Source organism: Chenopodium album, chromosome 9 (genome assembly GCF_948465745.1).
Source record: "Chenopodium album chromosome 9, dcCheAlbu1.1, whole genome shotgun sequence".
Lineage (NCBI taxonomy): Eukaryota > Viridiplantae > Streptophyta > Magnoliopsida > Caryophyllales > Amaranthaceae > Chenopodium > Chenopodium album.
The window spans coordinates 60,679,866-60,692,139 of record NC_137842.1 but is presented as its reverse complement, the minus strand read 5'-3'; the positions used below and the strand labels follow the sequence as shown (position 1 = coordinate 60,692,139).

The window sequence follows — 12,274 nt, the reverse complement described above, 5'->3', positions numbered from 1 at the left end:
CGGTGGGTTAGCTGAGGTTAGATCGATGGTTTATTGAGGTTAGGTTGGTGGGTTTGGTGGTCGGTGTTGGGTTTAGCGGGTTCAATGGTAGGTGGTGGTGGTGGCCTGGTGGGTGGTTTCTGTACAGCTAGGTGGTGCCAGTGGTGGTGGGTTTCTTTTTAAAAATTTGGTTGAATTTGTTTTTTTTTTTTTAATTACTTGGATTAATGCTTAAATATATACCCTTATCTTTCAATAAACATGCTTAGAAAATTTTTCCTTGGCTTCCGCAAGCCCTCCCAAAGTTGCAAGTAACTTGAAGCAGAGGTAGTACTTAAAATGACAATATTTGCATTTAGCACAGAGTCTAAGTTTTTTTAGAACCTTATATAAAAGGTTAATATAATGAAAATCTACAGATGAAAACTAATCCTAAAGTATTTTAAATGGCAACATATGTTATTTATATATTGGTATAAGTATAACATATAGTCAATAAGCATATAAACAGTGTAAAAATCAAACTGTTATGATTATTAAAAACAATCAAACATAGGGATATTGTTAGTTTGTTACAACTTAAAAAGTTTGAAGGATGTATGAGTTATTTAAACAATTAAACGACTGAGCCGGTATCATTGTATCAACCCATTAACATATTATATACATATCAACTCATTGGTGCATCCAACACTTGAATTGAACAGGCGACTGAGGCCCTTGGTAAATTCTGCAATGTATTCTCAAGCACCATCCAATCTGCTTCTGCATACTTCGCCCGGAATAGAACCAATTCCTCCAAAGCTAATGCATGTCTCAGCAGAAACTGGATCAAACATATTTCCCTTTCAATCCCACAGTAATACTTTACCACAATTCTTTTAAGATGATTTCTGCAACATGAAGGAATAACTGCTGGAGCTTTACTAAAAACCTCTCGTTCCAAATTTTGAAAGTTACGACCATTTTGATCAGGGGGATCAGAAACCAATCCCTGCAAATTGAGTAGATGATAATCAAAGTAAAATTATCACTCCATAGATAAAAATCATTCAACATATGTAGAATATTAATACCAATTTAAAGACAAATTGACACACTTACCCTTGGAAAGACGAGGGCTTCTAAGACAGGAGAACAATTCAGAAATGCTGGCAACAACTTATCCCAAGAGTTAAAACGATAATTCAGCTCTAGACAATTCAAGTTATGAAAAATGGGCAGCTGATCCTCAAAATCAGCACGACATAGATCCTTCAACCAAAATGTTAACAAGCGGCCATTCAATTTCACATTTATAAACTGTACTTCCTATAATATAAGTCATTGAACAAGAAATTGAGACAAACCTGTGTGTAAGCGCCAGTCAAAATTAAATGCTGAACATTAAACAAGGGTCTAATAGAGGCAAACAATTGCGCAAGACGAAACTCATCTTCTTCCTCATACAAGCAACTTACCAGGCAGACATCTGCTTTAACAAGGGAATTCATGTTTGGGACAGAATACTGTGGTGCTAAACAATCAGTGTACTTGAGATACTCCAAATTAGGAGTATTAATAAGCACAAATTTGTTATCAAAACCATCATCAATATCTACATTCACAAATAAGCTTAATTTCCGAAGAGAAGGGGAAGATATATTTACGAAATAGTCATGTTCCCAATTGATATACACCATGAGATCTTCAAGTAAAGGACAACTAGAAACTAGCCTTGTCACAAAGTCTACCTCGGAAATGAAAGCCACACGTAAGTGGAGTAGTTTCAAGCGTGAAAGATGAAAGGATGACAAAATTGAAGTTCGATCAAGACCAAGGTTTGTATCGAGCTTTAACACCTCCAACGTTTCACAAGCGAAAATTTCTAGGGGGAGCAAACAATCACCAGGGTCCTTCACCTGAATGCGTAGGTCAAGCTCTCTGAGGCCACAACGGGTCAATGGAAAAGCAATCCATGCATTGAATTGTGAGGGTTTCAAGTCCGGGCAGCAGTCGTTATCACCTCCTGGTAGATTAGATTCGCAATCATCACAAGCTGTGGCCATGAAGTCTTCACCCACTCCAAGTTTAAACTTAGTAAGATACTGAGATTGGTGTGCAGAGAGAACACTATCAATGAAGGAAACAAAAGTGGGGAAACGTTGGATTGCAAAGGGACGAATCCGACAATGACATATAGGTGATTTGTCAAAGTCAAGGCTCGTGATGAAAGGGAAAATAGAGCTCATCCTCTTGGACAAGATGCTAGTAACAGCAGCATCCTTGGTGGGAAGCAAAGACAGTATCCGAATCAACAATGCATCAGGTAAATTAGTGAACCTATCTAATAGAAGGTCGTCGCCGCAATTTAAATCATTCTGTAAGGTAGCAGTAGTACTACTACATGATTTCAACCTCAAATCCATAGAGTATACACACAATTCCCAGATCTTGAATTAATAAATTCCCTGCTTCAAGAAAACAAGAATTAAACTTAATCTAACATACAATTTTGGATTTTGACTCATCATCAACAAAATCAGACTCATTTATCAATTTGGGCTCCAAAAACTAAATAATCTCTGCATACAATTACTACGTATATCAAGTTATCAACCACATTATAACTTACATATGAACATGAACAACACTGTAGAAACATAATCGATTGTTATAATGTTCTGTAATTTCAGCAATTATATCCTATAGTTCAATAATTCACCAGAAACCTAAATTGAGTAAACTCACAAATCAGATTAACTATAAACCCTAGATTGTAAAATTGACATTTGATGATTCACAGAAAATAAAGAAGAAAATTTACCTTAGAAGCTGGTTCAGTGGAAGTGAGAAAGCTTGTTCTTCAATGGAGGAGAGAGATAGAAGAGCTTGTGAATGCCTAATCACAAACACAAGTGTTTCACTTGATTCCACCATTTTTTCCCTCTTTTATTTAATTTCTTTTCTGGAAAATAAAAGTTGATACTTTATTTCCCTACTTCTATGAGTTCTATCTAACCTTTAACGGTGAATAGTCCAAATGTCCAATCGTTATTCAATAGTTACTCCATTCGGATTATAATCATTTCGTTCTTTACTCCTCCATTTGGGCTTCTGTTTTCTATTTTGAGCCTATTTCATGTGAGCCATGTACATTGTTTTACCCTTTAGCTAATTCAGATTTGGAGATTAGTTATGGATAGTGAGCCATGTACATAGTACTACACTAGGTCACTTGGACTATTCATCCAACTGTCATGTCCGTGCCGGATATTGTGTCAAACATGATGATACGTCTCACATGAACACTCTAGGACACACGATGATACGTCTCAGGGCCTGTTCTCATTGTCTGAACTCAGCTGAACTGAACTGAACTGAAATGTACTGAGTTGAACTGAACTGAAATGAATATTTTATAAGAGAAGGAAATTAGGAGCTGAGCTGAACAGCCTGAACTGAACTGAACTGAACTGAATTGAACTGAGCTGAACTGAACTAAACTGAATTTCAACGTAAGTGAACAGGCCCTCGGATCGTACCCTACTATTATATGAATTTTTTAATTTTTTATAAAAAGAGCAAATTTAAGTAAATAAATAAGGAGTTGTTAAATAATATGGGTGCATTCATATATAGCTCATTGTTAATACGGTACAATATGATCTAATGAGAAGATGAAATGACAAATATATGGTCAATTTTATTTTTTTTAAATATATTTTATAAAGGTTAATATCCCGTACCCATGTCCCTTATTTTGAGATAGACATTTTTCCGTATTCGTTTCGTACCCGTATCTGTGTCAGTGCCGTTCTTGTGCAATCTAGACTACACATTGATAAGGTGTTGGATCACTTTGAGGTTTGGGGTTCGTATTCTCCGAGGCTCCAAGTGAGGGTTCTTAAGGTTATGGAACCCCTTACCATCCCATCTACTTTCAAGTATTTGACCTGCAAATATTGAGGGTTGAGGTCTAATAATGTTCCTTCTTACATTCTCTCTGTTCCATAATACTTGACACAATTCTATTTTCGCCCGTCCTACAATACTTGACACATTATTGTAAATAGAATGGGATCACTAACAAAAAAAAATATTTTCCCACATTTTTTCTCTCCTCAACTATCCCACTCCCACCCCACTTGTTTTTTTTTTGTAATACTCCATCCGTCCCTTAATATAAAGCTTCTTTCTAGCATTTATTACTCACATAATAAAGAGTAGAAACAGACTTTTGATTTAGGGACTGAGGGAGTATAAAAATTCAAAAGTGAATCTTTTATACGATAAACAAATATTTTAAATAGACAGTTGTAGTTTAAAACTACGTGTCCACCCCAACATCCCAAGTATTATGGGACGGAGAGAGTATTAAAAGACAATTGTACATTATTGTACTATACATTACGTCAATTATTACTGCTCTTTTATAGTAATTGCAGTATTTTGTCTTTTTACTATTTATATGCTAGTGCTTACTTTGAAGTGTTAGCGTGTTTTCTGTATGGTTGACCATACTGTGTAACCCTCTGATCAATCAAGTAATTCTTGACCGAGTAACCTTTAACCGATTGAGTAATCTCTAACTGAGTAACCCTTGACCAAGTAACCCCTGACCGACCGGACAACTTCTGACCAAGTAAACTCGACCACTGATTAAAAATTCTCTTAAGGAAATTATCCTCATAAATATTATCCTTTCATGATTTTTTATGTGTAAAAAATCGTTTATCAAACGAGCTTTCATCTAGTTTCAAAAAAAAGAAAAAGGAATAACCTAGTATATACTCCGTAACCAATAACTCTTGCAAATATACTAATAAGAATAAAATGTCAATGCCAGCCTTATTTAATTTTATGTGAAATGTCAACATTTCTTATTATTCTCAAATTTCAATTGGCTTGTGTACTGTAACGCAATTAATATTAAGATAATTAGTTGAAGTCAACCTTATGCATCATATTTGCAAGTCAACGCGCTCCTCCTCCATTGTTGTGCTATAAACTGTGGGTAGGGAAATCGGCCGTCCACGCAACAACAAAATCTTTAGGATCATCAACATAACGTTGTTTGGAATCTTAGTCATTTAGTCAACATGTTAAATAATGTCATTCCAAAGTGTTATTGAAATTGTTCCCATTCCTAAAAAAATTCTCATATTATGAATCATGATCGATGTAACATAGTGTTGTTACTTATCCTACAAAACGACATCATTTGGTAGATGGTACAACCATTGGGATGTAAGCCGTAAGCGTATAACCATAAGTTAAACCATTGGGATGGAGGGGGGAGGGTTAACATAGATCTTTTCCATGTTATAAGAGCATTTTGGACAGTAAAATATGATGAGGCATGCTAGTCATTCAACCACATATTGCACTTTCAACAATCTTTAATTTTTTTGTTGTGTTTGGAAAAAAAGAAAAAAAAAAACAATCTTTAAGGATTCGTTTGGCATTGCTGTGATTTTCTGTTTTTTGGCCTTTTGTTCTTATAAAGCATATAATATATGTCCCATAATGAATTAAACAATTATTATTTAAACTAATTAAAATCATGATAATTTTGAAAACTGACAATAAAAAAAGTAAAAATACCTTTTTTCTTGTTTCCTGTTTTTGGTTTTCAAAAAAACAGGAAAATGAAAATCTAAAATGATGCCAAACAAGCCTAAATTATTCATTCTATACAAGAAACAAACAGTTAAAGTTGACTATTCATACCCAACTTTGATTACATCTACTCATCTACCAGCTACTATCAAATATATATTATTTGTTCGATTTATGATCATGAACACCTGATGATCAATCAAGTACTTCAAGTTGGCTTGGAGATTGATTCACTATATGTATAATTTAACATAGCTTCAAGAAAAATCATTTTAAATTAGAAAAAACAATTTATGAACACAATCAATGCTAATGTTCTTGGATAATTAGAATATAATTTTAAATTTCACAAGTACTAGGACTAGTCAGTTGAATAGCTTTCACTGATCTTCTCAACAATCTCCCATCATTTTCAAACATATTCCTATAAATTTGACGACATTAAAAAATATATAGATTTGTTAGAAAATTGATTATTGATTTTGATTAGTCTATAGAAAACCCATCCATAATTGTTAATTAAAGATTGATAGACAAAAATCCGAAGCAACTACTTTCTCACATCACATATTGAAAGGTAGTATTTGACATAAACACTAGTGAAATGCTTATAAGAACTAACATAGCCACATAGGTCACCATATACGTCAATTTGTGAGTCACATCACCAATTAATCAATAAGTAGTATACCTAAAAAAAAAATGTAATTATTAATTAAAGAATACTAAAATATTGACTAATACTTTTTTAAAAAAAAATATTGACTAATACTTATATATATAAATTAATGTTAATTACAGATGGGGTCTAAAAGGTCACAAGCTCTAATAATCTTCCTCTATGTATTTATAATGCTCTTGTGACTCATTTGTACATTTTACAAAAATGTAATTTTGTAAACTGCATGTGACTTTCTCGTTTCTCATTATATATTTTCAAAATACAAAGTAATAACTCTTATAATTTTACAAATATACTCCCTCCGTCCCTAAATTACATTCTTATTTCTAGCATTTATTCCTCACATAATAGAGAGAAGTAGGAATATAATTTAGAGATGGAGGGAGTATATATTAAATATTTTGATGTTTAAAGTTGTATATATTGACTAATAACATAAAAGTCAAATCGCTACAACTTTACAAAAACAGATAAATGATTAATTGTCCCTCGGTCTTTTTAGAGCAAAAATAAAAAAATAGACAACAAAAACAATTATAACAATTCCTTTTAATTAACCATGTTCATTAAGGTCAAAGGGGTGAGCTTATAAATAAAATAAACTTCCTCAAGATACGATTATGGCATGAATGACGTGCCAAAAAGATTTGGTCCGCCGAAGTAAGGCAAGTCGCAAGTATTTAACTGAAAAATGCCACCCCTTTAATTCAATTCCAACTAAAAATCACCCAAAATTTAATTTACATAGGACACCCCCTCTAGACTTGGTCCACCCCAAATTGACAACATTAATACTCCATTTTATAAACTGTCCCCTTTTTTGTGGGACCGTCCTTTCAATTGTAAGGATTAATTCATGTATGACTAATCACTATTATCTGTAGCTAATCTTAGGATAATGACAATTAGCTAATTATTAATTTGATTTTGTAGCCCCCTTTTGAAGTAGTCGGTTATCAAATTATTATCCCTAGTTATAGATTTTGATGTATGGGTCAATTTTGAGCTCTATATAAACCTAGCTCCCTCTCATTTAGTTGTTCATCAAATTAAAGCATTGTTAATTAGTGATCATCACAACTTCAAAAGTAGCTTCATTATTAACTCATTTAGTGTAAGCTCTCTTCTTAATTCATCTTATTTTGCTTCTATTTACATGTATAAGTTATATATGCATACTTCTATATAATACGTGCATTTCCTTTGTGTTCACGTGTGTTCACGTAAACTACTTGTTTATATATATGTAACATTCATCAATATATGTTGCTCTCTTGGTAATGTAGGGTTCTTTTATTTAGTGTATAATTAATAAAGTGCTTAACTAAAAATACGTGCATTACCTTTGCGTGCATATAAGTTACATTTGTGAGGTCGTCATTCATGTATAGTAATTCGATAATTATTGTATCAGCTAATGATTTGCTGATTAATTAAGAGTAATTAACTTTTAAATATATACTTCCTTTTCATGTTGACATGTACAAGCAGCAAATATAGACCTAGGAGTGAGTCTACCTAATCTGAATATCTTGATGTGCCATATTATCAATTACAATTTGTTAATTAATATTGTGATTGGCTCTAATGTTATTGTGACATTGACATGCACTTAGACTTACTAGAGTAATCTGACCATTTAGCAAATCTTGACGTGCCTATATGTGTATTTTACTAATACTACTCAAATGCTTAATTAGTCCTATAACAATATTGTAATGAAGAAATTAAAATTTGATTAGCTACTCATAGCTCTTAAAGTTTATTTTATTGATAAATTGATTGATAATCATATTGTTTAATCTCTAATTTATAACCTTTATTTGACTCACTAATTAAGAAAAGTCTCCTTTGGGTAACACATTATGTTGATAATCATTTCATAATTCATAAATAGTTAATGTTAACAATATTTCATAAATCTTATATAAATTTCTTTTTTTGTAACAGAAATTAATTTCAGCAAAAAACCATGGTTTCCAAAAGTCTACCAAAGCTTCCTACAGTTAACCTCACGTTAAACTTGACCCCTGGAACAAGTTCATGGACATCAACATGCAACAAAATCAGGCAAGCACTCGAAGAATACGGTTGCTTCGTCGCAGTGTACGACAAGTTCACCCTAGACTTCCACAACAAGGTAGTCGACGTTATACAACCAATGTTTGACCTCCCTACGGAGGTTAAAGCTAGAAACTCCTCCGATCTACCCTACCACGGGTATTATAAGCCTGGCAAGCCGATGCCACTCCTTGAAAGTCTAGGCATCGAGGATGCAGCAATGCCTGACAAGATGCAAAGTTTCACTAACCTCTTGTGGCCTACTGGGAACGATCAATTTTGGTAAGAACGACATTATATTTAGGTTATTTTCGTGTTGTAACATATTCCTTCTTTTTAAAAAAAAAAAAAAGTAACATTAACTTTTAAGGCTCTGGTCTCTTCGCCTGATTTTATTAATTTTATTTTGTTTTTATGTTATGAAACAGTGAAACTATCTATGAATATGCAAAGAAAGTATCTGAGCTAGAACAATTGGTTATGAAGATGGTGTTTGAGACCTATGGTGTAGAGAAATACCTCGAGTCACATCTCAACTCGACGACATACCTTCTTCGGATAGCCAAATACAGGGTACCACAAGAGGATGAACATAATCTCGGGGCAGTAGGTCATACAGACAAGAACTTTATAACTATACTTCATGAGAATGATGTCAATGGTTTGGAAGTTCAAACTAAAGATGGTGAATGGCTTAGTTTTGAGTCCTCACCTCAGTCTTTTGTTGTCATGGCAGGGGAACCTTTCTTGGTACGTCCTTTAATTTTTAAATATTTTTTGTGGTATTTATGTCAAACTATTAATTAATTAAAGTCATTAATTAAGGATTAATATATAAGCGGACATAGGAAATGGAGGGATTGTTAGTCCCTCCTTCTTCCCCCAAGTGGTTGGGGCTTGGGGGTTCAATTCTCATCCCCCATTCCTGTGATAGGATGGGGGACCCCCTCCGTATCTTACTTTTAAAAAAATGACATCATTATGTATTGAAATTGATTATAACACTACTCGTTTTTTTATAAATTTTTTGTCTGTATGTACAGATAAAATTGTTATGTAGGGGTCACCATTATTATTATGTTTTCTATCGATATTATTTTTCATTGTATATGTATATACGTAGTACCACTTAGATTGTTTTTACTAATATTTTCCTTCAAAATTAATCTTTAGACAAGTCTAAGAATTAATAATTGCAAAAGCATGCAAAATCATTTTCATATAATATATGATGTGATGCCCTAACTTCAAAGCTTCAAAATAATGTAGGCATGGAGTAATAACAGAATACATGCACCTCTACATCGCGTGATAATGAAGGGAGACAAGCCAAGATATTCATTTGCCTTATTTTCTACCACCAAAGACACCATTGAAACACCCAAGGAGTTGGTCGATGATGAGCATCCATTACAGTTTAAGCCATTCGATTACATGGGATTGCTTCGATTTTATACCGAAGATGTTACTCGAATGGCTGTGTGTACCATCAAAGACTACTGTGGAGTAGTTTAATAAACTACAATGGAGTTCTTTCTTTGTTATATATGATCTGATTAGTGAACAAAGAGAATGATGTAATTACCTCATAAAATTTAAAATTAGCAAGTAATTTGTAATAGTCATGCATCTTCTAAAACATCACAGACTTTTCAAAACTTTCCCTATTTTGCTAAAGACATGTAATGGACTTATAAATTATAAGATGGTTGTTTTGAGAATGGAAACTCCAAGTTAGCTCCCAAAGCCATTAGCTGTCTTAACTTGTCGTATGTAAGTTTTTTTTTGGTGTTAAAAAGAGCCGCAAGGACAAGGTGAGAATCGATCTCAAGATCTTTTGATTGTAATAGGAGGGGAAGCTCTAATTACTTGAGCTATCCCTCACTCTCACATGTCATATGTACGTAGTACGTATTGTATGTATAGTTTCAACATGTTACAACTAACTTTTAAAAATTTGAGTTGTTATGTCTTATTGATCAAATCATTTTATTCTCTTATACGGAGTATATGCCAAAATTTTATTTTCCGTATTAGCTAATTTGACCTGAAACAAACAAATCGTTGTGTCTATAAACTTTCAACTGTGTTTATATTGGCTTTTTACAATTTTTTATTTATTTATTTTTTGAGATAGACAAGAACAAATCACGTCACGGAATGATATTTATAGTTTGAAACTTTGAACTTAATGTAATAAACGATCTCGACCAATAAAGTGAAGGTTTAATTTGTGTTGTAGCTTCTTCTCGAGTAAGAATTAAAAAAAGCCAACAACCTATCTACTGTGATACCATTTTTTTGAATAGAATCTAGCTACTAAGAATAACATACTAGCTAGCATGTTCAAGGCTTGAAGCTAAATTATAAGTCTAATTGTGGAAATAAAAGATTATACGGAATTAAACATAATACGACACCAAAAAAAAACATATATTAGCCACCCAAATCTTTTGTGTTAGATCTTCACATGTGACAAAATCTTCACAATATCAAACTAAACAATAATATAAGGTCATACACTTATACAGCTTATACTCGTATTATGAATTTATGATATGAACCGACATTTTTATACTTCTATTACTACCAAAGTTTCTTCATTTAAAATTACAAGTCTTCCTCTCTCCACAACAAAAATGAATAAATAAATAAATAATACGGTTAATAAATAAAGAAAAAATTACAGGCCTCCAGCTTGAAAAACTGCTAAAAATAGAAATTTTATTCGGGAATTAAATATCAATTATCAAAGCTTCAATTCAAACATTAAATTGAATAATAAATTTAGCTTTGGAGTTGGAAGAGAATCTTTACACAAGACTAAGAAAAAAAAAAAAAAAAAACCTCCTGGATACAAATTAAATAAACAAACAAACTAAAAATAATTATTGAAAAAAAAAGTGTAGAAAAGATTAAATGATCATAATTAATTATATAGTCATTAATAATTTTATTAGCAATAATGATCATTATGTACACTTTAGTATATATTAGGATCAATATATAAGAATTAAGTTGCAAAAATATATTGTATATAAGAATATAAAATTAAGGAAAAATAATTAAAAACTACATAATTCATCAAGTAATACTACAACAATAATATAAAGGCCATTTCTTGCCTGGCTTGACCCTGTGTGCCTTGCTATATACACTTGTGATACTGGGCATCTAATAAGGAGGAAGTCAACGCCGGGCGAAAGCCGAGAAGTCGAGCTTTGTAGTGGTTGAGTAGGTGGCGCCACTAAGTTTGGCGGAGGTGGAGAGAAAGAGTGGTGTGAAAGACACAAGTAGCATTTTGGTGGTGGTTGATGATGATAACGTTATTTTTGGCTTTCTAGTTTTGGTGAAGGGTCCTGTTTAGTTGGACCTCTTTATATATAATCTTAATGGTTTATTTATGTTAAATATTTCCCGCTTCTATTTGAGGAATATTTGCACTTTTTCCTACTTTGTCCAATAACTAGCTTAGTCAAGGTTTGTCTAATACTCTTTTGAGATGGAGTTTCAGTTAGGTGCACACATTATGATAGTTATATATTGATGAAGTATAATATATGGAGTAAATAATTATTTTTGCCTAAAAGAAAATTGCTCATTCTGAAAATCTGTTTAATTTGGTCACTGATTTATAGGCCACTAAGTAATCACTATTATGCAATTACATACCGATTAAGCTATATATATATATATATATATATATATATATATATATATATGGTATATTTTATTCACGTGATTTTTACTTACATAAACTTAGGGTCTGTTCTAATAGACTGAAAGCAGCTGAACTGAACTGAACTGAACTGACCTGAGCTGAGCTGATCTGATCTGATCTGAACTGAACTGAACTGAACTGAATATTGTATAAGAGAAGTAAATTAGGAGCTGAATTGAACTGAAAATAAACGTATGAGAACAGGCCCTTAAATAGCTCAATAACATATT

At 32.6% G+C, this 12,274-nt stretch overlaps 2 protein-coding genes across 4 annotated transcripts; one reads left to right on the top strand and one right to left on the bottom strand.

Annotated features, from left to right (window-relative positions):
• Positions 1-483: 483 nt before the first annotated feature.
• LOC145560017 (F-box/LRR-repeat protein At4g14103-like) lies at positions 484-3,157 on the bottom strand. 2 transcript variants are annotated; one of them, XM_081621273.1, is made up of 4 exons: positions 2,786-3,157; positions 1,329-2,432; positions 1,084-1,233; positions 484-973 (listed from the first exon to the last, which is right to left on the bottom strand). In XM_081621273.1, the coding sequence occupies exons 2-4, from the start codon at positions 2,385-2,387 to the stop codon at positions 650-652; spliced, it is 1,533 nt and encodes a 510-aa protein (XP_081477399.1). In that variant the 5' UTR covers positions 2,388-2,432; positions 2,786-3,157; the 3' UTR covers positions 484-649. The 2 variants fall into 2 exon arrangements, with proteins under 2 accessions (XP_081477399.1, XP_081477398.1); XM_081621272.1 differs by having other exon boundaries at positions 1,329-2,429.
• Positions 3,158-7,283: 4,126 nt separating this feature from the next.
• Positions 7,284-10,064, top strand: LOC145560016 (putative 2-oxoglutarate-dependent dioxygenase AOP1). 2 transcript variants are annotated; one of them, XM_081621270.1, is made up of 4 exons: positions 7,284-7,376; positions 8,213-8,605; positions 8,752-9,073; positions 9,593-10,064. In XM_081621270.1, the coding sequence occupies exons 2-4, from the start codon at positions 8,235-8,237 to the stop codon at positions 9,836-9,838; spliced, it is 939 nt and encodes a 312-aa protein (XP_081477396.1). In that variant the 5' UTR covers positions 7,284-7,376; positions 8,213-8,234; the 3' UTR covers positions 9,839-10,064. The 2 variants fall into 2 exon arrangements, with proteins under 2 accessions (XP_081477396.1, XP_081477397.1); XM_081621271.1 differs by having other exon boundaries at positions 7,333-7,376; positions 8,226-8,605.
• The last annotated feature ends 2,210 nt before the right edge of the window (positions 10,065-12,274 follow it).